The sequence below is a fragment of the Phyllosticta capitalensis genome, assembly GCF_038381095.1.
Source record: "Phyllosticta capitalensis strain CBS 128856 chromosome Unknown BKA78scaffold_9, whole genome shotgun sequence".
In the NCBI taxonomy this organism is placed as follows: Eukaryota; Fungi; Ascomycota; class Dothideomycetes; order Botryosphaeriales; family Phyllostictaceae; genus Phyllosticta; species Phyllosticta capitalensis.
The window spans coordinates 868,598-892,461 of NW_027117447.1; the positions used below are offsets into that span (position 1 = coordinate 868,598).

The 23,864-nt window shown below is 54.7% G+C and overlaps 8 protein-coding genes across 8 annotated transcripts; 4 read left to right on the forward strand and 4 right to left on the reverse strand.

The window, feature by feature from the left end:
* Positions 1 to 17: 17 nt before the first annotated feature.
* BKA78DRAFT_286746 (XRN 5'-3' exonuclease N-terminus-domain-containing protein) lies at positions 18 to 5,016 on the reverse strand. The gene is made up of 3 exons (XM_066885721.1): positions 4,708 to 5,016; positions 3,055 to 4,657; positions 18 to 3,006 (listed from the first exon to the last, which is right to left on the reverse strand). The coding sequence occupies exons 1-3, from the start codon at positions 4,804 to 4,806 to the stop codon at positions 392 to 394; spliced, it is 4,317 nt and encodes a 1,438-aa protein (XP_066741183.1). The 5' UTR covers positions 4,807 to 5,016; the 3' UTR covers positions 18 to 391.
* Positions 5,017 to 5,179: 163 nt separating this feature from the next.
* BKA78DRAFT_186440 (WD40-repeat-containing domain protein) lies at positions 5,180 to 6,907 on the forward strand. Its single transcript, XM_066883504.1, has 5 exons — positions 5,180 to 5,233; positions 5,343 to 5,457; positions 5,509 to 5,562; positions 5,617 to 6,555; positions 6,612 to 6,907. The coding sequence occupies exons 1-5, from the start codon at positions 5,215 to 5,217 to the stop codon at positions 6,784 to 6,786; spliced, it is 1,302 nt and encodes a 433-aa protein (XP_066741184.1). The 5' UTR covers positions 5,180 to 5,214; the 3' UTR covers positions 6,787 to 6,907.
* Positions 6,908 to 7,640: 733 nt separating this feature from the next.
* On the reverse strand, positions 7,641 to 10,200 carry BKA78DRAFT_355441 (uncharacterized protein; the record flags this gene model as incomplete). Its single annotated transcript, XM_066891904.1, has 3 exons — positions 7,641 to 9,880; positions 9,930 to 10,010; positions 10,062 to 10,200. The coding sequence occupies 3 exons, from the start codon at positions 10,198 to 10,200 to the stop codon at positions 7,641 to 7,643; spliced, it is 2,460 nt and encodes an 819-aa protein (XP_066741185.1).
* A 646-nt stretch (positions 10,201 to 10,846) lies between these two features.
* On the reverse strand, positions 10,847 to 11,925 carry BKA78DRAFT_255639 (GTP cyclohydrolase I; the record flags this gene model as incomplete). Its single annotated transcript, XM_066885016.1, has 3 exons — positions 10,847 to 11,152; positions 11,203 to 11,507; positions 11,565 to 11,925. 3 exons carry the CDS (start codon positions 11,923 to 11,925, stop codon positions 10,847 to 10,849), a joined length of 972 nt encoding a protein of 323 aa, XP_066741186.1.
* Positions 11,926 to 16,188: 4,263 nt separating this feature from the next.
* BKA78DRAFT_256009 (kinase-like domain-containing protein) lies at positions 16,189 to 17,465 on the forward strand (the record flags this gene model as incomplete). The annotated part of the gene is made up of 2 exons (XM_066885046.1): positions 16,189 to 16,380; positions 16,428 to 17,465. The coding sequence occupies 2 exons, from the start codon at positions 16,189 to 16,191 to the stop codon at positions 17,463 to 17,465; spliced, it is 1,230 nt and encodes a 409-aa protein (XP_066741187.1).
* A 2,474-nt stretch (positions 17,466 to 19,939) lies between these two features.
* BKA78DRAFT_186521 (uncharacterized protein) lies at positions 19,940 to 21,130 on the forward strand. Its single transcript, XM_066883505.1, has 2 exons — positions 19,940 to 20,561; positions 20,615 to 21,130. Exons 1-2 carry the CDS (start codon positions 20,094 to 20,096, stop codon positions 21,008 to 21,010), a joined length of 864 nt encoding a protein of 287 aa, XP_066741188.1. The 5' UTR covers positions 19,940 to 20,093; the 3' UTR covers positions 21,011 to 21,130.
* A 767-nt stretch (positions 21,131 to 21,897) lies between these two features.
* BKA78DRAFT_255897 (uncharacterized protein) lies at positions 21,898 to 22,478 on the forward strand (the record flags this gene model as incomplete). Its single annotated transcript, XM_066885037.1, has 2 exons — positions 21,898 to 22,173; positions 22,320 to 22,478. 2 exons carry the CDS (start codon positions 21,898 to 21,900, stop codon positions 22,476 to 22,478), a joined length of 435 nt encoding a protein of 144 aa, XP_066741189.1.
* Positions 22,479 to 22,962: 484 nt separating this feature from the next.
* BKA78DRAFT_332964 (NADH-ubiquinone oxidoreductase) lies at positions 22,963 to 23,792 on the reverse strand (the record flags this gene model as incomplete). Its single annotated transcript, XM_066890032.1, has 4 exons — positions 22,963 to 23,091; positions 23,190 to 23,357; positions 23,451 to 23,704; positions 23,771 to 23,792. 4 exons carry the CDS (start codon positions 23,790 to 23,792, stop codon positions 22,963 to 22,965), a joined length of 573 nt encoding a protein of 190 aa, XP_066741190.1.
* Between the last annotated feature and the right edge of the window lie 72 nt (positions 23,793 to 23,864).

A 23,864-nucleotide genomic window follows, 5' to 3' on the forward strand; every position in this document is an offset into this window, starting at 1 on the left:
GAATCGGGCGAGGGTGATGCGGGATGTAAGATGTTGTACTCGGCAGCCAGTTCAGCGGCTGTGTTTACGTGTTGCCTGTTTGGGTGGCGCCTGCCTTTCCTAGGCGACGAGACCAGGATCACCGCCGTAAGGCTGGCGCAAGGGGCTCGACCGCAAGACGACAGATCCTCCGCCATCTAAACTCTCTCTGCCGTCCCATCGTTGCACCACTCCTGCGACAGGCCACAACGAGATCCAAAACACCTTTGCCCTTGCTGCCGCCCCCAAAATCACACACACGGTTCCGTTACTGTTTACGCACGTCACGTCCACTCCTCTGATTCTTCAATTCTTCAATCACTGCACTATCTCCCCTTCACCATTCCACGCACCCGGTTGACCACAAGCACATCTACGACGTCGTCTGCTGGCCGCGTCCCCTGGCCGCTCCACCCCTTCCCCTGAAACTGCCTCTTCCCCGACCCCGGCCTCGACCTGCAGGTGCATCCAGGCTCGCAGGCGGAGCTGCATAATTGTAGCTCTGTGGCCTGAACTGGGTCGTGTTCTGAACCAGGCCCTCGTCTACATTGTCAACGATCGTGTATCCGCTGCGGTTCGCCGGCGTTGCACCGCCTCCGCGGCCTCCGCGCGGCACGAAGCCGTTTCCGCGCGGTGCAAACGTTCCGTTTGCTCCACCACGACCGCGAGGCGCATATGGTGTACCGTTGACGGCCTTGGATTCGCTTGCCGGCGGGGCGGAGTGGCGGATCGGGAGCGACTGTCCCTGTTGCTGGGGAGCCTGCACGCCGTTCCCATTAATAGGTGAGGCAAACCCACCGCGACCGCGACCACGCGCGCCTCCCCGACCGTTGCCGCGCACAGCACCGGTGAACGATCCCGTCAGTGTCGGCGGCGCAGGCGCGGGTATATATTGACCTTGTCCCCCGGCAGCAACAGGTGCGCCGTACGCATGACTTTGCGCATAGAAGGGCTGAGCAGTGGCCTTTGGACGCTTTGCACTGGCGGCAGTCGACATAGCCACGCATTGTCGATCACTCAGGTTGAGGACCGCAGTGCTCGGAACAGTAGAGCCACGGAAAGGCGTGCAGCGCTCTCCAAGCGAGGTGCCGCTCATGAACGTAGTGTCGAAAACGACGTCCAACAGAGTTGTCCTGGCGGTGCGCGTCATGCCAATGACTGTTCCGCGCTGGCCGATGGGAACTCTGCCAGAATCCAGCACATAAACGACACGGTCGCCTAGGCAAAACCTTTGAGAGCCAATCACCTGCTCTGCGTCCGTCGGCTTCAGGAGTGCCTGGCGAGGAACACCCTTAATCTTCTTGCCCTCTGGAGGGGGTGAGTTGGCAAGGTTCTCGTCGGCAGCAGCCTCAATCTCCTTGACCGCGTCCGAGTCGAGCTGCTCCGCTTCCAGCGGCACCTTTTGGAATTTCTTCGACTCGATCGTCTTCAACCAGGCGCCAATCTCCTTCATCTTTTCCTTCGCGATTTCCGGGGGGTAGAAGTCAGTGTCTTCGTAGATGTCGCCCTTGGGATTCGCCTGGATCACAGCGAAGAATTCGGGGAACTTGACCATGTATTCGCAGATGAGATTCACGGCCTTGGGGCTGTACTCCCAGCCAGTCTCGCCTTTGCGCGAGTATCCCAAGACCTTCATCTTCTTAGCCTCGAATTTCAGATTCAAGCCCAGGTTCAGGCGAAGGCCACTCGAGTTGACTGAGAGAGCCGAAGTCACCTTGCTAAGAGCCAGGGGATTCATCCTCAGCTGCCTAGCAACGGCGTATGACGGTTGGTAGGCTTGCTGCGACTCGACTCTCCTGACAATCTCCTTGCCAAAGTCTTTCTCTTTGCCTTTGATTGTCAAAACCCAGCACTCGGCCTTGTCCTCATGATGAGCCAACACCTCCAAAGGCCGTCCGTAAGCAAAGTCGCCAAGGAAAAAGGCCCTTGAGCCAATAGGGAACTCCTGATCGATGGGCAACGCAGCCTTCTCCAGGAAGCGTTGGTCGACGCTGACTACTTGGTCAACAATAATCTGCGATGCGTAGTCCGTCTCGAGGCCAGAGATGACGCCGTATTCCTTCACGGTCGCGCCGTCATGTGCCTTTCTGAGACCCTTCAGCATTTCAACATGCAGCATCGACTCCACATCGCCGATATCGATTCCCAATTTCTTGCTGTACGTGCCCTCAACGCGGTCCGCCTTCTTCTTCCAGTCCGAAATTTCTTTCGGGCCATGGGGAATGGAAATGACTTGGCCAGTCTCCGACTCTACATAGTCGAAGAGCTCATCTGACACCTTGACCACCTTGGCCTCCTGGAGGAAAGGATAACCGACATGAACGGCTTTTCCAAGCTTTGTCTGTGCATCAGAGGCCTTGTTGCGCTCTTCGGTTCCCAACAGGGTGACAACCATGCTTTCGTTCCTGCTCTCCTGTTGGAAAACGTTGACGCCGTGGAAAGCCAACGCGCCGTGGAATGGCAGAACTTTGAGACTGGGAAATCCAGCCAGAGCATCAGTGCCGATCTTGACACCATCGACAAGGCCAACATGATAGTCCAGTCCTTCCATGGTAGGCAACTCGAAAATGTTTTCCACGCAGTGACAGTGTGCCAAGTCTGGGAAAATGCCGGGGAGTGATGAGGGGTATGCGAAGTCCAACTCCGGCTTATACGTGAATTTCAACGAGACGCCGAATTCGTTGCGTTGCCGCTCGTCGTCCGTCAGCTGGTTCTCTTTTGTTGCCATGGCAGTCAACAAGCGCTTTTCCTCGATGAATGGAATCTTGACCACCGCCTCCCACTCCATCTTCTTGCCGTTCATGTCCAGCTCAAAGTCTCGAGGATAGAAATCAATAATGGGAGAATCCTTGTTGGTCATCAGATCGTGGTAAGCGATTGGAACAATCGTTTTGCTTCTGTCGGGAAGGACACCCATCAGCTGCTGGTAAGGCCGGAATGGTTGGCCGAGCTTGAAGTTCAAGTCTGCTGTGAGACCCTTCTTGACGTCTACACGGCGTTAGCAAAGTTCATATCTTGAGGGAAGCTGGGCCTTACCAGAAATCATCGGGGCGTAATGATAGCTATAGTACCATGGCCAAGACGCCACGCCTCGGTAGTAATAGTACAGGACCCATTGCAGTCCCTGCACATAGTTCTCTGCCAGCTTTCTCATTTCTTCCTGGTTGTCGATACCCCAGCCGAGTTTTGACTTGTAATAGTTGTCCTTCCAGGATTGGTACTTTTCTTCGTACTTTTTCTCCATTGCGGCCTGGACGTCGCCAGGAGACATCTCCTCGATCTTGGCGTTGTCGTAGCGTTTGAATACGCGGAAAATGGCCGTCTGCGCCTCTTCATCTTCCTCTTCGTCCTCATCGTCGTCACCTTCGGGCTTTGGTGGAAAATTCAGCTGAAGATGACGCTCGCCCTGATCATCTTCCACCGTCTTCCACGGCAGGCGAAGACTATCTGCCAATTCCTCAACGAGCTTTCGATCGCTGGCTGGCAGAGTGGTGGGGAGATCAAGCGGCTCAGCCGAGCCACTGGGAGGACGATTGTTGACGTATTGCTTGATCTTTTTGTAAAGCTCTTTTTGGTTGGGTGTCATGACGATCTGGCCGCGCCTCTTAGTCCGCTCCATGACGTCTTCACGCCCCATTTGCTTGCCCTTGAACCAAGCAGCGTCCTGATTCTCCGATTCGAAAAAGCGGTATTCCACGTGAGACAGCTCGTCCAACAAAAGCGCCAAACGCTCAAGATTTATGACGCCACCTTCGTTGATGTATCCCTTCGCTTTTGGTAAAACCGTCTTGTAGACATTGAACATCAGCGCCAGAGCTCCCTCGTTGATGTGTAGATGTGGAAGGTTGGGAAGGAAATCGTTTCCAACGAAAAACGCCATGAGGATGAAGTCGTCGATGACGCGCTCCATGTCGAAAGGAAAATCCAGGGCACCAGGCTCCTCTAGTTCTTGAAACTCCAACTCCAGGTACTCGCGAACAAGGCAGAGATGCAACAAGAAAAAGTTTTGGTGTTCCAGCTCCTTGGACTTCTTCTGGTTTTGGCGGCCAAACGTAACTTCCTCGCGAAGAAGGCAAAAGTGAGGGTCGTGACTCAGCAGACCCAACATTATCAGATCGGCATCGAGGCCGTAAAGGCAGTGCCTGACGTTCGGGTCGTATCCAGGCTGCGCCTTGGCCTGACGAATGTATTCCATGATTTTGTGCTCTCCTTCACCAGGGACCTCGTGGCCGGAAAGCACAATCTCAACACCTTGCCAGTCCACATCTTCCGAGACCTTCTTGTTGACAAAGTACTTCAAGTGTCTCGTCAGCCTAGCCATGAACTCTGTTCCAGGTGTAATGCAGTTGCTGTCGAAAGGAGGCTCCTTGGGCATCTCGACTCCCTCCTTGATGGCTTTCTCTCGCGCCGTCTCTGCATCCAGAGCGGTTCTGAAGCGGCGGGCACGCTGTTGGTTCATCTTGGCGCGCGGTGCGACACCGTCAATGGCCATGAAAAAAAGCTTCTTGGGTTTAATTTTCCCAAAGAGATGCTCGATGTAGTTGAATATGGCGATGAACATCTTGTCCTCGGACATGCGGTGTGTGGGCGAATCCGAGTCATTGTGCGTGCAATTGTGGATGATACCGTTCATGTCGAGCTACAGATGTCGGTTAGCTCTGGGTAGCAGCGCGACCAGCGAGGACATACGTAAAGAGCATCGAACTCTGGTATCCGATTCTCGGCAATGAGCTGAGAGATGGTCGGATACCTCTCAGAAAGCCATCGGAAAAACTTGGGGACACCCATGATGCCAATGTGCTGAGGTTTTCAACAAAAGCAGTGGTAGGAGTCCAGGTGTTGACTCAGGTGGGCGGCGGGGAGGAAAACAATAGTGCGGCGGGACAAATGATAGCCCGAGTAGAAGCGCTTGAGCGAATAAAGCGAAAGCAAGAATATACGGCTACACAAACGTGTAGACGGGGTGTCTTGGTCTCGACGCGGAGTCTTCGAAGAGAGAAAGGCGGAGGCGACCCCAAAGTCGCTGGTAACATCATCGCCGCCGCGCGCTAGCTCGGGCGGTGAGGCCCGTGCGGCACGTTGCCGATCCCGGAGTTCAACCGGCGCATACTATGAGCTTCACGCGTAATCTAATGCGAGCGCGTCTCCTCAGCACTGTGTTCGTCTCAACCCCACACATCACTGCCACCAGCGACCATGGCCGACCGCATGATGGGTACGTTGTTTCTGGAGCTCGCATTGGCTCCAAACCCCTGGTCCACCAAAAAACGGCTTTTCTCAAGTCTTGAAGACTTGGGATTGTACTAATACGTCTCATTGAACAGATTCCGAAGAGCACAACATCCGCGAAGATGAGGAGCTCATTGATGCCAAGGTGGCAAATGAGGAATACAAGATGTGGAAGAAGAACTCTCCGTTCCTTTACGACGTACTCTTTGCGTGAGTCGCGCAACACCCTACGCTGGACACCGAAAGCTGATTTTAAGACAGCCAGGCCTTAGACTGGCCTGCTCTGACCGCACAATGGCTTCCCGACAAGCAAGAGTGAGTTTGAGAAGAGAATATTCAATCAATGCACTGAACTGACGCCAATGGCAGAGTCGGCTCAAACCTCTCCAAACACCGTCTGATTTATGGCACCCACACGTCCTCCAAGGCCCAAAACTACCTCACCATCGCTTCCATTGAGATACCCACCCCGCAAGTCCCCGACCCGTCCGACTACGATGCCTCCAAAGGAGAAATTGGTGGCCATGGCGCGGCCAAGACACCTTTCCAATTCACGGCCGTCCAGCGCATCAACCACCCCAGCGAGATCAACAAGGCCCGATACATGCCGCAAAACCCCAACCTTATTGCGACATGGTGCACCGACGGCAGAGTCCTGGTGTTCGACAGGACTAAGCACAGCAGTGAGCCTGATTACAACGGCGTCTCAAAGCCGGACATTGAGCTCGTTGGCCACGACGCAGAGGGCTTTGGCCTGAGTTGGAATCCACAAGACGAAGGATGGTTGGCCACTGGCTCAGAGGACTGCACAGTCAGGCTGTGGGACACGAAGGGCGAGTTCAACAAGAACGACCCGACGATTCGTCCAGCCAGAACGTTTGAGCACCATACCGCCGTCGTCAACGACGTTCAGCACAACCCGATCAACCCTTTCTTGTTGGGCTCCGTCTCAGATGATCTCACTCTTCAGATTCTCGACACGCGTCAGGAGACCAACAAGGTCGCTCTCTATCGCAAGGATGCACATGCCGACGCTGTCAACTGCCTGGCATTCCATCCCTCGTGGGAATCCATCGTTGCAACAGGCTCTTCCGATCACACGGTGGGTCTGTGGGATCTGCGGTTCTTGGACACGAAGCTACACAGCCTCGAAAACCACACTCAGACACTGATCAACGTCGAGTGGCACCCGACGGACCACGCGATTCTTGCCAGCGCCAGCGTGGACAAGCGCATCAACTTCTGGGACATTAGCAAGATTGGCGAAGAACAGACTCCTGAGGAGGCTGAAGATGGACCACCAGAGCTGTACGTATCAATCGATCAAGTGTTTTAATGTCTTGCTAACCATGGTGCGCAAACAGCATCTTCATCCACGGTGGCTTCACCAACAGCGTCACCGACTTCAGCTGGAACAAGAACGAGCCGTGGTTCATGCTCGCCACGGCCGAGGACAACCAACTGCAAATCTTCAGGCCGGCGAGAACCATTGTACAGGCGCCGCAGAAGAAGGTCACAAACAGGGACATTTCGGAGTAAACGCCGCATCTAACCCCCGGTCCGAGATCTGGGCATGTCGAGGAGGTTGGTAGAGTACGGCGTTATGGCAGGAAGCATTGGACAGGCATGAGAGAACGGAGGTACTTGCCGTGGGAACAGATAATCGAAGGTCATTTGCCTGCTTAAACAGCAGAGGAAGGAGGTAGCTTGGAAGAGGTGAACTCACAAGCCACTGCGAAGGAACAGCTACACAGTTCCATGTCTTTGGCTTCCACGATTGATGGAGAAATTAGGAATTCGATTCAAAATTTCTTCTCTCAAGTCTCTCAAGACGCCATTCCGACGTGTCACATGTTCCCGCTGTCTTTTTATGAGCCTCAGTCCCCAAATCTCTTTGAATCCTATCCACGTAGCACATTGTGACTTAGTGACAAAAGCTGTGAGGAGCTTCCAGGAGATGGCCCGCTTCTGCACTCTGAATACTTCATCTTCTAGTTACAGGCATGATCAGTGCTCTGACCTTCCCCTGCATGATCTTCGAATAGCGTCAGAGCAAGGCAGAGGGCTAGGCAATACTACGTAGCCGGATACAGGGCCCGTTCTCTTATTCGTTTGGAGTTGACTGCCTGTAATCCATGACCAACTACCTTAAGCTTCCCCAAATTTCGTGACGATCCCATTGGATTCTCCCTACGAATGACCTTCCTGATTCTCGCCTCGTTTTCGTATGCCAGTGTCGATTCGATGCATAAGATGTTGGTTCCCCGATTCCATGTTCCGTTGTGGGCACAAGTCACCAACGGCCAATCCATCCATACCAAGCCTACTAACCTTCAAAGAATCTTCCAGGCATGATTTATCAAACGCTTGTGATCGCGTGCGCTGAGACCCGGCTACTGTTGGGGAGCGCCCGAGCCACCAGCAGCAGCAGCCTCCTGCTGCGCCTTCTCCTCGGCCTCCTTGCGCTTCTGCTCCTGACGCAGCTTGTTGGCCTTCTCAGCCGCGGCAAGCGCCTTTCTATATCCAACGAGGCAGTCGTCGTAGCCCAGCTTGTCCTTATAACGACGCTTCAGCTCCTCATTGTCCGGCAGCGGGATTTCGTAGCCACTGCGCCAGCTGACATATCCCCAAAGCATAAAGTCGACGAAGCAACGGTTCAGGTCGAGCTGGCGACGGATGCACTCTCCGAGGATGACCTCGTCCGGACGCAGCAGCACCGGGCGGCCGGGAGTCCAGTCCTCACAGCAGAGGCTGCCGACCTTGCCGGCCGGCACGCCGAAGATGGGCTCCCTCTCGTCATTTTCGAAGTCGAGCGGCGCGTAGTCCCACTCGACTATCATGGCGAGCAGCTCAGTCTCGTTCGTCAGGCGCCAGCCGCGCAGTGCTTCCCACAGCGGCTCGAGGCTGCGCTGCGCCAGAAACAGCTTGGAGAGCAGGCACTCGCCCTCGCCGACGATGGGATCCGAGAGGCGCATGTCGAGCTTCATGAAGAACATGAGCGCGATGAAGAGGTCGCGACTGTGCCAGATCTTGTTGTTGCGGATGACGCTGAGTCGGAGAGCGGTGCGCGGGAGGTCGAGCATCATCCATATCTTGAGCAAAATTTCTTGAATCGGGTTCGGGAAGCGATGGCCTTCGAGCGCCATGGCTAGGAGGATGTCATGCGAGACGGCTTCACGGAATGCCAGCATCTGAAGCCACTTGAGACTCGGCACCACGCGGCCGCGCTGCGACGGGTTTGTCGGGTGGTCACGCAGGACCGGGTCCAGAATGCAAAGACTGCGGCGATATGTGTACGGGAAGACCCGCATGGAGAGCGGAGCGTGGACGCGCGCCATGGACATCATGTACGTGGTCATGTGTGAGTTGACGAGCCAGTAAAACTTCTTGCTAATGCAATACAGGGTCAGAAAGTCGCGAACTTCCATATGTCTGGTAACGTTCAGTGTAATGTCGTTTTGGGTGAAGATCGACTCGAGAAGATTGAACACGCGCCGACCCTTGCCCTTGATATCTCTCTTGAACGCGGGTTTTGTAGGGGAGCCACAACTTGTTCCAGCATCTAGTTGAGCCGCGACGTCCATAAGCTTGCGCATAGGAGAGATGAGGCACTTCGTTGGCGACGTGGTTGTAGTCTGAAAGAACTCGTCGTCCATCTCCATGTCCTCAGCAGCCTCCATTGTGGTATTCTTGGGAGTAAGCGTCGGAGGATCATCCTCTACATCGATAGCTCTGCCTTTGCCTTTGCCCGAGTATGCACCTGGACCGATGGGGTCTTTGGGGGGCGGCGTTGGAGGGTGATCTTCAACGTTTGTGGCCCTACCCTTGCCTTTTCCGGTGTGGGCAACCGTCTCTGGCCCATAGGATTTTTCGCCATTTGTCGCTCTGCCTTTGCCGTTGCCAGAGTATCCGATGCTTTCCGGCTGGTAGTTATCTCCCTTCTGTGTGAGGGCATACTTGTCAGGCTTCGCTGACGTCGCAACAATGACTGAGAGAGGGTCTTGGCTGCGACGCTCTGCCAGGCTGTAGGATCCTTGGGATGGCAAGCGGCTGGTCGAATCCTCGCCGTGGTTGACATAGAGGCTATCAGAGGAGTTGAATCCAGACGGCTTGTAGGAGGTTTCGGCCGGATGGTGGCTCGTCGAATAAGCGCTGTTGTTGACAAAGGAGCCATACGAAGCTTGGTTTCCGTGGAAGCCGTACGAGGGTTGAGATGGATAATGAGTTGTCGTATGGCCGCTGTTGATGGCATTAAAGACGTTTGGAGCGTGGTAGCCTGAAAGGTTATGGGAGCCCTGAGCCGGGTAGTGGCTGACCGAATGATTTTGGTTGTTATTGGTGTTGGGAACACAGCTTGACAGGCTGTAAGGGAATCGTTGCGCCGAGTGGTAGCTGGTCGAGTGAGCGCTGTGGTCGACGTGGGAGCCGTAAAGAGACTGGGACATTGTGTGAGAAGGCTGAGCGGGATAGTAACCAGCAGAGTGTCCGTTGTTGTCGTTATTGTTGTTGCTGTTGTTGACATGGGAGCCGTAGGGAGCTTGGGATGCCGGCAAACTGTAGGAGGGCGTAACAGGGAAATAACCAGCGGTCTGTCCGCTGGTGTTGATATGATAGCCCTCAGGAACATCAGTACCTGCAGGTATGAGTCTCTATCGCCCGGTAATCGTTGATAAATTGCTTACCTCCGTTGAAGGTGGGCCAATGGGTCATGCGATTGGCTGCATAGTCGCTGTTGTTGACATGAGGGCCGCTCGGGGCTTGACCTGAGAAAATTTGAGTCTCTATCACCGAGTATTCTTGGAGAAGCGTCTTACTCTGATCGTTGATAACCCATTCATTGTTGTCATCAGGAGGCGCAGGCTCATCCCTCATCTCCTGGTCTTCGGAAGCATGGCTGGGCTGCTGACTGCCAGCAGGCTGGCCACCACGATCCGACCAGCCCTTTCTGAACATGATGGCGAATGTCTCGATGTGAAGCCAAAAGGTGAATCGATTCAAAGGGACAACAGAGGATGTTTTCGGTAAGGTGTTAGCGCAGGTGCGAAAAGTGAGCAACAACAAAACCCTTCGCCAACACAATATTACGTGATTAGGACTAGCGTGACCACGGTAGGTCCGAAGCAGTATAGCGCTGCCAAAGTGAAGGAAAGTGAAAACCGGCCTTGAAATGCTTGCTTGCTTGGTAGGTCTTTACTTTTTTTGTGTAAGTGTCGTAAATTGCAACTTGAAATAACACAACGGACATGTCACAATCCATGGCAAAAAGATCAACAAAGGATGACTTGGACCCAATTCCATGCTTTGAAATGACGTGCGACCAAAAGAGATTTTGATGGATTGGGTATAGAGGCTGCGAGCCTGAATGAGTCTCCATCTACTGGAGACCATGTGCCTGTTGAAAGGCATAGCAATACCTGCTTATGCAGTCGTCAATAATACAAGCGCGAGAGGTGTATCACGCATCGAAGCCATGCCGCCGCCCGCCAAAGTGGTGGATGAGCACCGAAGCCTCCCCGAAACGCCAAAGTCCAAGCCGAGTAGAAACGCCAGTACCAGTGAGAATATCCAGGCCATGCAATGTGTTTTTTTGGGGTGCACGTTAGCGTCTTCCGAAGACGAGGTTAAGAAATTCTTCGCGAGTCTTGGCTCTGGAACGCATAGCGCCGAGCATGCAGCTAGTCGTTGTTGTAGAAGTGGTTTTTTCAACGCCGCGCATCACCATGCAGAGGTGGCTCGATTCCATGACGACAGCAACACCCTGGGGTTGGAGGACTTCCGAAAGTGCAAGTGCAACTTGCTTTGTCAGGCGTTCCTGAACTTGCAGCCTCCGCGCAAACATCTCGGCAATGCGAGCAAGCTTGGAAAGGCCCAGAACTCGGCGGTTCGGTATGTATCCAATGTGCATCTACATAAAATGTCAGTCCACGAATTGTGTCCCATTGCTGCTCATTTTACCTTGCCGGTGAAGGGAACCAAATGGTGCTCGCAAAGAGAAAACACTTCGATATCCTTGACAATGACGAGTTCGTCGTGGTCCTCATGGAACACAGCCCTATTGACAATATCAAAAAGATTCTCTTCGTAGCCCTTGGTGAAGAACAACATGGCTTTGGCGTATCGTTCAGGGGTCTCCAAAAGACCCTCGCGATTCGGATCTTCGCCCAAGCATTCGAGAATGGTCTTGACTGCGCCAGAGAGCTTGTCTAGGCGCTCTTGCTTTTGCTCCTCGGTCGCTTCTTTGCGCTCCCTCGTTCCCAGACCTGATGAGGCCCTACGTCAGTCTGACTTTCATTATACCACAAGGCGGGATTCCTCACTGGGCCAGCTCAATCCGTCAAAGTCGATGGTCGGGTGTTGGGTGAAGGGGCTTTGCGGTCTGCTAGTGGCCAATGGCGTGAGAGGACCAGCAGTGTCGCGAGGGTCACGAGCATGTTCCTCGTCGAGGCCGTTGACGGCCGCGGCCTTGCCGTGTGCGAAATCCACCTTGTTGTGTAGTGTGGGCTTCGAGTAAACGCCGTTTGGTTGCGACAGGTCGATGGGTTGTCTGGCGCTGCTAAGAGATTGGATTGAGTTGTAGAGATTCTCGCGCTCTTTGCGGTCCCGGGCTTCGGTGTGTGTTAGGCCGTTGGTGACATGCGGAGGGACTGCGGAGAGCGGCTGGGGATGCTCTGGTTCCATTTCTGCAAATTTCTTTGGGGCTTCGTCCGGCCGGATTCGTCGTGGATTGTGCGTGGTATTGTGCGGAAAATGGATGCGATGGTGCGAGAACTACTGGGCCATGGTTTGCGAGAGGTGAGCCGGGGTCGGAGTATTTTGGAGAAAAGGCCTCGAGCAGCGCGGAGCAGAAGAAGAGACAGCTCGAGGTCGGATGCTATGACACATGTCGTCGGGGACGGGAGATTTTCTGTTTGACCGAAGCCCAAAATGACGTTAGTGGTTAGGGCCGCGCCGAGAACAATCCCGGCCGCAAGTGCTGCCCGCGGGACGAGTTCCAGAGAGCCTTGGCCGCGGCTCCTCTTCGACACCTGCACCGCCGGCGGCCTACCTCATCCTCAGCTCAGATCCCCCTCCAGCCATCTCCATCGCCAGACAAGGCCACTTTCCCCTCCGCTCGCGACCATGCACCCGCTCGCCCGAGCAGGATCATCCTGCTACCGCTGTATCTTTCAACTCTTCAGCGTTTGCGACCAAGCCCCTCCGCGACAACTCATCGGGCGCACTGGATTCACCGCACCGCCATAACGTCGATCGACCGGCCAAGCTGATTTCAACCCGTTCTACGACCGCTTTCCCCAGGCCGACATGGCTACATTCGGCGTAAGGTGCTTTTGATCTCGTCTGGCTGCTTGGCCGGGAGCGCCGGCATAGCCTCCCAGCCGGTAACTAAGGGCAGGATACGGCAGGACATGGGAGGCAGAATGCTTGGATAGGAGCTGTTTTCTCGGTCTTTAGTTTCCGCTCTACTAACCGTCACCGTGAGCTTCCTCATCTTGGGATGCTTGGTGATGTCGCATGTTGGAATGTTGGTTGGGACGTCAGCCAAGGAGGCTTCAACTTGACCTTGATGTTGTCTCGGCACATCGCAAAACGAATCGAATTAGCAGCGTTTGCTGCCGCCATCGACCTCGAGTCTGGAATGAAGCTGGAGCGCCTGTGATGGCATCTGGAGGCTGCTGGCTGCAAGGTTGGTCGGCCAATCCGGCTGGCCAGTCTGCAACAAGCAGCGTGGAGAAAAAGATTGTCTATTTTGTTGCAGGCCCATCAGACCCAGATGCCAAGTTTCTATGGCACGGTATTCGGGGGATGCTTCGAGCGGATGAAAGAACAACACCAAATGCCATAACCGTCATGCCGAGCCCCGCCGTGGACATCGATTGATACGGACAGCAGCAGCAGCAAAGAGTGGCCTCTCCGGTCTTAATTGCTTGAGGAACCTCTCACCCGACATATCTCACCACATGCCCTTTGGACAAGATCGCGAGTCGGTTGACTTGGATTGATGCAGCGTCATTTCGTAGATAGCTTGGGTGTCAAGGTGGCGGTTTAGCAAAGGGCATGGCACGTGAGGGTGTGGGCGGCGGAGGGCGGCAAAACGCAGCAACAGTGCACGATTGACGGCATCGATTGTGTCTCGACTCGACGGCTGCGACGACGCCTCGCACAGGAATACTGACAGTCCTCAATATTGACGTTGGGTCTCTCCGCCGGCGTCAGGCCGCTTAGATCACCGCGACGGCTACGCTTAGCCGGCTTCGGGAGACTGGACGGGTCAGAAGCAGAGAGCCTCACCCATTTCGTGCGCTTCACCACCACCTTCTACCGCGCAGCCCTTGGCTCGATCCGACTTTTGAGTTGGCGCGCATCTGCTGTTCTTTTCGCTCTTTGCCTCTTTTTCTACACGGTCGCCGGGCCAAGACGCCGCGTCGGTGCGCCGTCTTCCCACTCCCGCGTCTCGCGAAGCGTGCCCGACCTTGCACTCTGCTCCAAACCAAAAGCTCCATGTCTTCTTGACCACCATCTATGGCTGGGTCAACGCCGTTGGTAGATCAGTGGCGTCCCGAGGAACTAGCACCACGGAACAGAGGTAGGGTCAAGGGTGAAGGTAGCCCGTCGAGAGAGCGGGGACATTCGCCAGCTGCAGCACGCCGCGGAAGAGGCCACGAGAGGAACGCTTCGAGTCGCCAATCCTCATTCTCTGAACACCACCACCGCCATCGTCCGTCCCACCACTCAAGCGCACGCTCGCGCGAGAGAAGCAGGAGCAGGTCGCGTCGCAGAAGTCGAGACAGGCGGTCCCCTACGCCAAGAGATCCAAAGGACGACCTCTACCGGCCGTCGAGGACCAGAGCGCCCGGCGGAGAAAGGCCTACACGCGAACACAGACACCGACACGAATTCCCCCCGTCTGCAAAACGACGACGTAGCCTGACGCCTCCATCCTCCAAAGACCATCACAAACGCTCGAGGCGCCACCGTAGCCCCAGCCTTGAGGGACCGCCCTCGCGTTCCCGTCCCGCGGAAAGGCACGGAGACAAGACCTTCTCTCCACGCTCTGTACGCAGCGAGCGCACCGCAACGCGTCGTCCATCGCCCGAAGCCCATTTTGCCGCATCGGCACGACCAAGTTCACGCTCGGACGAACCTCACGCCAGACGCGCACCGTCCCCTCCAAGACATCATAAACGGGCTACTAGCCCCAACAGAACCGAGCCATCACGAAGAGACGACCGTCCCCGGCGCTCTTCTCCTCGGAGGCACACACATCGGCGACGGACCCCGTCAGTGGAAGGCAGATCCAAAGATCACAAGGAGGGTTCTGCATCATTTTTGGGCAGGCACAAAGATACCGACATTCGGCCATCTCGACGCCCCATCCGTTCACCGACCCCACCATCTAAGCGATCTCTATCGCCTGCAAGAAGACGACGCTCTCCGCATAGGCCAGAAAAGAGGATACACGCCTCTCGTCAGTCACCGCGGCGTAGAGGTGCTCGCTCCCCTCCGGTTTCAGCCCGCCACAAACACAGCGCCGAGCCTCGTCCCTCCCGCGAGTTTGATCGGCAGCGGTCAAGTAGGCCTGTTTCTCGACGCAGCACACCGCAGCCTCGGAGTGGCTACGAGTCTGACACTGCAAGATCTATAGGAGAAGACAAGATGCGGGACCCATACCCCAACCAGGGGAGGCCTACCCGCCCTCCAGTGGATACTCGAAGCTACTCCAATACTCCACCCTACGCCACACCGTCACATCTCTCGCCTCAATCACAGTCCCCATACCACGGCGGCAGAGGGGGTTGGAGTGGTCAGCAACCTTATTACGGAAACCAAGGGTGAGTATCTGCAAAGCTGATTGACTGGGGTATTTTGTTGATGCATCACAGATCTCCTCCGCCTGCATATTCCCCCAACCAATCGCCGTATCCTGGGGGATACCCTCCGTCGCAAAATTCGTACTACCACCAACCTTCGTACGGCACGCAACAACCTGGCTATCAACAGCCACCTCCTTCATACCGTGGTAATCATGGTTCTTATCGAGGCAATAACTACAACTCGACAGAGCGCCGCTATCCACCTTCGAATTCGACTTATTCGGCCCCGCCTGCCAACCGTGGCCGTGGCCATTACAGCAACTTGTCGTGGACACCGGCCACCGGCAGCAGGGGCGGTCGCGCGCCGATAGACAAGCACCGAAGCTTGATCGCTCCCTCTGCGATGAACATGACCACTGGTGCATCGTCCCAGAATCAGCCGTCTGATCAAGCAGCATCATCAGTAGATGAAGAGGACAATCCGTTTCGGCCGTCGAAGGACTTGCGGGTCGAAGATCAAAGCGCCAAGGAAGAAAAGGCCATGCCTCCCCCGACCAAACCGAGCAGCGAGAGTGGGCACGGCCAGGGCGGTGCAAAGATTAGTTTTGCACTCAAGTCAAAAGCTGGACCCCAAGCTGGATCCAACTCGAAGCCAGACTTGTCGTCGAAAGCCCGTGAGCCATCAGTGCTTGAAGTCGCTTCGACAAAGGGCAAAACGATCCCGGTATCCTCCTCGAACTCTAAACCCAGGTTTGATCCACGGGGCGACCCGCGTGGTGATCCGCGTGGCGACCCTCGCAACGACCGTCGCTACGATCCATACGACCGCAGATCCGACTACCGCGCAGACGACCGTCGGTCGAATTACAGATACGACGATCGAAGGTCGGACTATCGATTTTCGGAACGGGAGGATCGTAGGCCAGACTACAGAGGCATGGATGACAGAAGACCTGGTTACAGGAGAGATGATAGGGATCGACGTGCAGACTGGGACGACCGTAGGTCAGATTCTGGCTCTTCTGCTTTCCGTCCCACGGATTTCAAGGTCACCGAGTATAGGCATCCAGAGGCCAGGGCGCGGAGACCGGAGCCAAAACCTGCAGCTCCGCGTCTTGAAAAGAGGATTATGAAGCGGCTCAAGCCAAAGCCAGTATTGAAGCCAGAGCTCCAAGCATCGGATTCTGTCTACTACCGGAAACCCGGGAATGAATCAGTGGTCGGGTCTGGGACTTATGGAAAGGTCTTCAAGGCCATTCATGTGTACACCAACGATCAGGTTGCACTCAAGAAAATCCGAATGGAGGGCGAAAGAGATGGGGTAAGTTGCCTACAATCAACCATGCTTTTCATAGCTGACATTTTCAGTTCCCCGTTACGGCAATCCGTGAGATCAAATTATTGCAGTCACTCAACCACGACAATATCGTGAAACTGCAAGAGGTCATGGTCGAGCGGAATGATTGCTTCATGGTGTTTGAGTACCTTTCGCACGACCTAACGGGGCTTCTCAACCACCCGCACTTCAAGCTGGAGACCTATCACAAGAAGGACCTAGCAAGACAGCTCTTTGAAGGTCTCGATTACCTTCACAAGCGCGGTGTTCTACACCGAGACATCAAGGCTGCCAACATCCTCGTCAGCAACACTGGTCAGCTGAAGCTGGCAGACTTTGGTCTCGCTCGATTTTACGCGAAGCGCAAGAAGCTTGACTACACCAATCGCGTCATTACCATTTGGTACCGTCCGCCTGAGCTCCTGCTGGGCGAGACGCAGTATGGGCCGGCTGTCGACATTTGGTCAGCTGCTTGTGTGCTTGTGGAAATTTTCACCAAGCACGCTATTTTCCCCGGTGATGGCGGCGAAATCAACCAGCTGGACAAGATCTACAATGTCCTCGGCACACCCACGAGAGCTGATTGGCCTGGCATCGTCGACATGCAATGGTTCGAGCTGCTGCGGCCAACAGAGCGAAAGCCAAGTACATTCGAGGAAAAGTACAAGGACCGCGTGACTCCTGCCGCCTTCGACCTCCTCGCCGCCATGTTCCAATTCAACCCCGACGCCCGTCCTACTGCAACGGATGTTCTCGAGCATCCTTACTTTACGACCGAATCACCGCCTGCTCGGCGCTCAGAATTGGAGTCTTTGCAAGGTGATTGGCACGAGTTCGAAAGCAAGGCGCTCCGCAAGGAACGCGAGAGGCAAGACAGAGAATCTCGGCGGCGTGAGCGCGAAGATGCCCAGCGCAAGGAAGGTGAAAAACGCAGGGCAGAGGCAGCGGACGCGATTGGCAGCGACCGCGAACCCAAAAGGGCGAAGCAGGAGGCCAGCACGGGCGACCTCGAGACCAAGGCGAGCGGCAGCGTTGGCGGACTGGACTCGGGGGAGCCCATGGAGCATTGATGCTCGAACAACTCTTGAAGAAAAAAAAGGAGCTGAGCCAGTTGATAATTTTTTGAAACCCCCAACGAGTGTATGTTTTTTTGGGGCACGAGGGAGGTCTCGTGGTCCGAGCCTAGACGTCGAGCAAGAGTGGGCACAGGGATGCATGTATATACCACTTGGCGAACTATCGAGCTTCTCTAGGCTTGAGTTGGAATTGATCTCTGTTCAAGTAAACTTGTCTTTGGGCTCGGTGTTTGTCAAGATGGTTGCTGACACTTTGCGGACGACAACGTTTCCACCTAAGACATGGCACGACGCTGGGTGGCTACCAATCCCTCTTTCCACCTCCACTCCTCAACATTCGACATCTTCAGTACTAGAGTCCCTCCCTGCTCGAAGCAACGCACCCAGAAGGTCAGAAAAGGATTGCGACCCCTTGATACATGTTTGTTCGAAGCTTTCAGAACAAATGGCCTCATGATCTACGATTCGTCGGACATTTTGTGACTTCGACAGCAACCAGCCTACTACGTCAACAGGCAAGAAGATTGCTATCTCAATTTCAGCGAAAATCTCAAGATGTCATCTTGCGTTGGCAACCAATGCTATGTTTCCATACCGACTGCATTGGCCAATGACCATGCTTGGGCTTTCGTGATGTAGATTGAGTTTCCATTTGGTGAGTCAGGCATCTAGATAAGAAGCCAATTGAGTTTGATCTTTCGCACCTGCGGTATAAGTACCGCTTTTGAAATGTCGATGATCGCGTCTCTTGTCTCAATTTTGAGAGCAGTTGGACGATGGCGGAACATCTGGGAGCCAATTACGTGCAACCCAAGGCAGACAAGGTGCTTTGGGCCCTTCAACAGGACCCGTACGTCATCAATGCTTTACTGGAGCGCGGTCTTCTCCTCCCACCTCTGAAGGACGACAAGCTCTTCTACTATGCGACGGATTCCCAAACACACAAGAGCTCTGGAACTGCATTCACTACAGACGAGTCACTCATATTTTCAATCAATCCCAAGCTTCTCCTCGGTCTCTGCGTTCGCAACCTGATTCAGCACCAATTCCATTTCAGTCGCAACAAGAGAGTCGCCGACTAGCTCAGTCTTACCTGTCCGCCCAGAAGCCTTCCCCCTGGCTTCCCTGGAAAGTTGGCCTATGAGGAGGATTGCTCGCTTGACTGGATGAAGCAGACTGTATACTTCTGCGAATGATGTCTATCATGAATAAATCAACAGACGTCTCCAAGGTGAGTCTCATCTTATTGACATCGATTGCGAGAAAGTGAAAATGCAGAAATGCTAACCCAGTTTGGACCACGGTCAGCTTGCACCGTACTTTCCTGGCATTCATCCTTTTTATCCTTACAACAGATACTGCTCACTGGAGTGGATAAGCAAGCTCCCCTGCACACTGGAATGATGGTGAATTGTTCTTCCCTCGGTCATTATCGTGATTCTTTCTGAACAAGTAAGTTTTGCGTTCTGGACGATTAGGCGGTTGCTTACTCTGCTCCCAACGACAGCAACAGTTAGCACCTCACAATGCACTTAGACACAGGATTCAAGAAAAGGAAGGGAATATCCGCATGCAGAGGTAGACTGACCGCAATTTACCAACATAGATCGCTACGACGGCTCTTTCTACTACGCCCAAATATCAGTGGTTCGGTTCAGGAGCCTTGGACATGCGGCTTGGTTTCAAACGTGCTGGGAGATATTGAGACTTCTGCCAATTGCTTTGCACTTCATCTGGCGTCAGTCGGGATATTCAAGCGTATCAATTCCATTCCAAGACCCTCCATGAAAGAGCAAAATGTCGTCTAGCTTGTTATGATGACTGAGTCACAACTAGAAAACATGTGGATGGGCCAATAATTGTCCCACAGGCGTGCCCTCTCTGAACGTGTAAGTGTTGCAGTGTTTGCGGTGTTTGCGACGTTTGTGGATGGCGCCTTCCCATCAATCGGCCTACACTTCGCAACTTCGAACATGACCAGGCAACTTCGTGCCTCCAGATTTGATTGGATACTCTTCGCAACTTCGAACGTGGCAATCCTATTGAGGCGCTTCCCAGATAGGTAACATTTCGTAATGGCATGTGGGGCAGCGCAACTTCGAACGCAGCAATCCTATTGAGAGGTCTCTCAAACAGGTAATTTATCGTTAGACAGGTCTCCCTGACCGCCTTGACTTCAACATTAAAAGCAACTTGTCAGAGCACGATGCGCTTGAAGACTTCCCGTCAGCTCAGAGAGGTGGACCAGATCTGGGCTTCCCACTTGTCACTCTTGGACTTTTGGACGGACAAGCGCTCACCAAATCCCTTGATCTGTGCCATAGGATCAAATGCTTCCGCTGCCTTCATCCGCAGCCAACCGACGCTTGAGCGTGTTGGTTGTGCAAAGAAGAGAACAAACAATCTGATATCACTTGGTAGTACGCAGCAAAATGTGTGGTCCGTTGGATGGCTCCCCGGCCACAGCTCTTGCGAACACGTGCAGAGTCAAGCTGCTGTGGCCGCGAAGACGGTGAAGGAGTTTGAGCCGAATGACTCCCAGCACTCACCTCCTTCTCTACAGAGTCTGCAACCTTCACTTTGATCCTAACTGAAACATCTTGGTCTCGTCATCGCGCAACCATGTGCTGGCCTTTTACTGAATACGAGCTCGAAGAGGTGCCGCAAAAGCCTCCGCCGAAACCTTCACCGAAGAAGAAACGGGTGAAGCGCAAGAGAGTGCACTGGTGGTCCAGTCTGTCTGCGGTGAGTGGCCAATCTCGTGATCAAGTGTCAGCCTTGATCCTTTTCCCACCGCCACTTCTTCCTCTTCCCATCTTGAGCCCGCCCACTTACAACCAAAACCACCCTCTCTCTCTACGTTCCCTCCATCTTCACCACCCTCCACCACCCCTGCAACAAACATCATGCAACGTCTGGGTGAGAGCAACTACGACGCCTGGCAGAGAGCTGGAGCGCGTCAACAACGCCACGACATCCCCAATGCTCGGCCTGGCCCCAACCCTCAGCCATTTGAGAACCGCAGGCTTCATCAGTATCAATACCGCCCTCGCAGCGCCAGTGCCATTGACAGGGTCCCCGCTGTTGACGGTTACCTTGTCGAACTTGAGAGGTTGAGACGGTTGGCTGAATTCCGTCAACAGCACATGGTCCCCATGTACGCGCCCCGACGCCCCGACTTCGCCCCGCAGCCGTTCTTCTCACCACCATTCGACATGCCCTACGGCTACAACTACTACCCAAATGATTGCGTCATCTACAACAATCCCGCCAACCGTCAGCACATCTGGTACGGCAGGACCGAGGCCGAAGTCCGCGAGGACAACAAGATACTCGCCGAGCGTGACGGAGCCAACGGTCGCCACGAGATTGCGCCGCGCAACCCTCGTCCGGATCAGTCGTTCTGGGTGCGGGACCTTGACGGCACTCGATACGTCCGCCCCTACCAGTTCATCGAAGACAACCTTCGCCCGGGCGAGTGGCGCCTCGACCAGCGATACGGCAACCTCTACTTTGTCCGTACGCGCGGTGACGACTGACGTCAAGGTACGTGTTTCGATGCCTCCCGGCGATGCGAATGTTGACGGAGTGAAGGTCGGTCTCACTTTCGAGGATTCGTCCCCAAGCTCTTCAGATCGGGCTCCTCAAAGCGACACCCACTTCCTCGCATATTCAGCATTTCAATCAGGGTGTGATTGTGTGCCTCTCAGGTCAAAGGCCCAGCGCGTCGCCGCCCAGCCTTTGACCTACTTCAAAAATTCCCAGCCGCCAGATCACTTCACTTCAGCGACACTGCTTGCGATTCCCCTGACGATTGGATCTCATAATTTTCAACTCTTTTCATTCTTCTGGCTCCATTGATTGGATCATGGCCACTCCGATTTTCCCTTCGTGCTCTTTGGTCTTTGAGTGGATTCAAGCGAATCAGCTTGTTTTGGTTTTTCTCGGGACGACACAATCTTGCGTTCAAAATCAGCGGCTGGGATGGGTTCAAACAGTTACACATCAATGAATGGATGATCATGCTCAAACCAAACCCGTGCAAGTCGATGCTGTGTCGTCGAACGTCGACAGGCTCTGTATAAATAAGCAGCGCGGGTCCAAGCGCCTCTTCCGAGTTCCATTGGTTTTGTCTTGGCCGCCCGCTGGCACCCAATGACGTCGGCGCCGAAGGAACACCATGCCGCTACCCACGGCGACAGCATCGACGTCTGTAATTTTCCTGCTCGTCTTCATTCTCTCCTTCTTCCCAAATCTCTTCATCAGCATCCTCTCGCTGCCATTCGCGCCCCTCTTCCCCAGCAAACCATTGACGCCGTCGCTCCCCACCTGCGACTGCTGCCCCGCCGCGCACTGCTTCCCCGCCGCACAACTTTTATCTGCTCCTCCGGCCAGCAGCTCGACACCTCCTCCCGCACCACCCACCATGTCGTGGACGCAAAAGACCTTCTCGCTCCCCTCCAAGTCCAAGGGCTCCTACCTCGTCACCGACCACGTCCTGCAAAACGTCCCCGAGATCCGCAACTACAAGGTCGGCCTGCTCAACCTCTTCGTTCAGCACACGAGCTGCGCCCTTAGCCTGAACGAGAATTGGGACGAGGATGTCCGCGACGACATGACCGACGCCCTGGACCGCGTTGCTCCCGAGGACCACAAGGGCAATTTGTACAGGCACAGCGCCGAGGGTGTGGATGATATGCCGGTATGTGGACACTCGTTTTGTGGGTTTGCAACTGGATAGGCGGAGGCGGGTTTGCTGGAGATTTGGACGACCAGAGGCTTTCAGGATCTATGGATGACGAAAAGGATTTTTGGTAGACCGTTGACTTTGCTAACTTGGCGTCTCAGGCTCACATCAAGTCGGCGCTTGTCGGCGCTAGCGTTACGATCCCCATCAAGGACGGTAGGCTGGCTACCGGCACATGGCAGGGCATTTGGTATCTCGAGTTCCGCGCATACAAGCACACCAGGAAAGTCGTGGCTACCATTCAAGGCGAGAAACAATAATTTGATTCGAGGGATCAAGCAGTTCCAGTATTGGGCCAGCAAATGTCGTGGATAGACTCCGAGAGAATTTATAGGAGGGCTGATTCAGCTTCTATTCAGATGAGACATCTATGCTAGACACAGACCTGCTCCAACGGCAGCGAGCCGGGGCAGACTAGGCGTAGATCTGGGGTAACCAGAAGTACCAATGATAAAGCCAACGCTTCTTTCAGGCGTCTAGTGGTTCGTAAAGGAAAAAGCAAAAAGTACCGCTTCAATGACCATGCTCCTTGAACGCCAGGCAAAACTCAGTAGTTCATGACGTTGACCTCAGATCGCTCCCATCATCATCGCCATTTGCGACCCAATTCGCGACCTGATTCTTCGCTTAGAGGATTGGAGCAACGCTTCTTTAATTCTGCGACGGGGAAGAAAAATGAGCACAAAACACGAACGAAAACTGAAAGCCTGGATCATGGCCCCATCTCTGAGTGAGTAATCGGGCTTACCGTTGCTCTAACGGCTTGTTTGTGATGCTCTGGCTGGGCTCGACCTCTCCAGGCTGGCCAGTGGACTCCAAGGGGTACGAGGTGGACGGCAGGGACTCGATGTGCTTCCTGTGGTGCTCATGGGCCTAGATCCCGATTGTTAGCCTCAACTTCCCCAGCAGAGCTGGCATTGTAGCCTCGGAATTGCTTTTCCGGCTCCAATTGAGCGGCCAGGGACACTTACAAAAGGCAGACCGCAGTAGGTGCACCAGCAGATCTTGGGCTTGTCCACGTTGATGAAGATCCTGGGGTGTCCAAGAGGACCACCACCGCCATCGCAGGAAACCATGCGGCTGTTTACCCAGCGGACAGGTTGCTTGTGGATGAGGTCAATGGCAGCGTGGGGGCGTGGCTGCGTACACAATTAGCTCCTATTCGGCACTCTAGCTCCTCGTGTCGAGATTCATTCTTCGTGAGGAAGTCATAGACAGCCAATTCGACGTACCTGGTCTGCCATGATGGTCTGTTCGAATCTCGGTCCGGCCATGGCGCGCTCCCTCGGCTGCTGACTCCTGCTCCAGATGGCCTTCCTGTTGGGAGCTTGCTGAGTACGGAGCTCCTCAGCCTGCTCGACGCTCTCTATAAGCGCCTCGCCCGTGGCTCCCATTGCCGAAGTTGGAGTAGCATTGGTCGAGGACACGTTCTGGGCGGCATCCTTGGGGTTCGGGTCATTTGCGGGGACGGTGCCGGTCGGGGGCACTTGAGAGGAGTTGGAGACGGCGCGGACGAAGGTGCGCGAGGCAGGGGCGATGGAAGCCCTGAGACGAAGAGGCGCTTGTCTGAGCATGACGGAATTTGAAATTGATGAGAGTTGAGTGGTGAGCTTCTGTGGTTGATGGGAGCTTTAACAGCGGTGCCG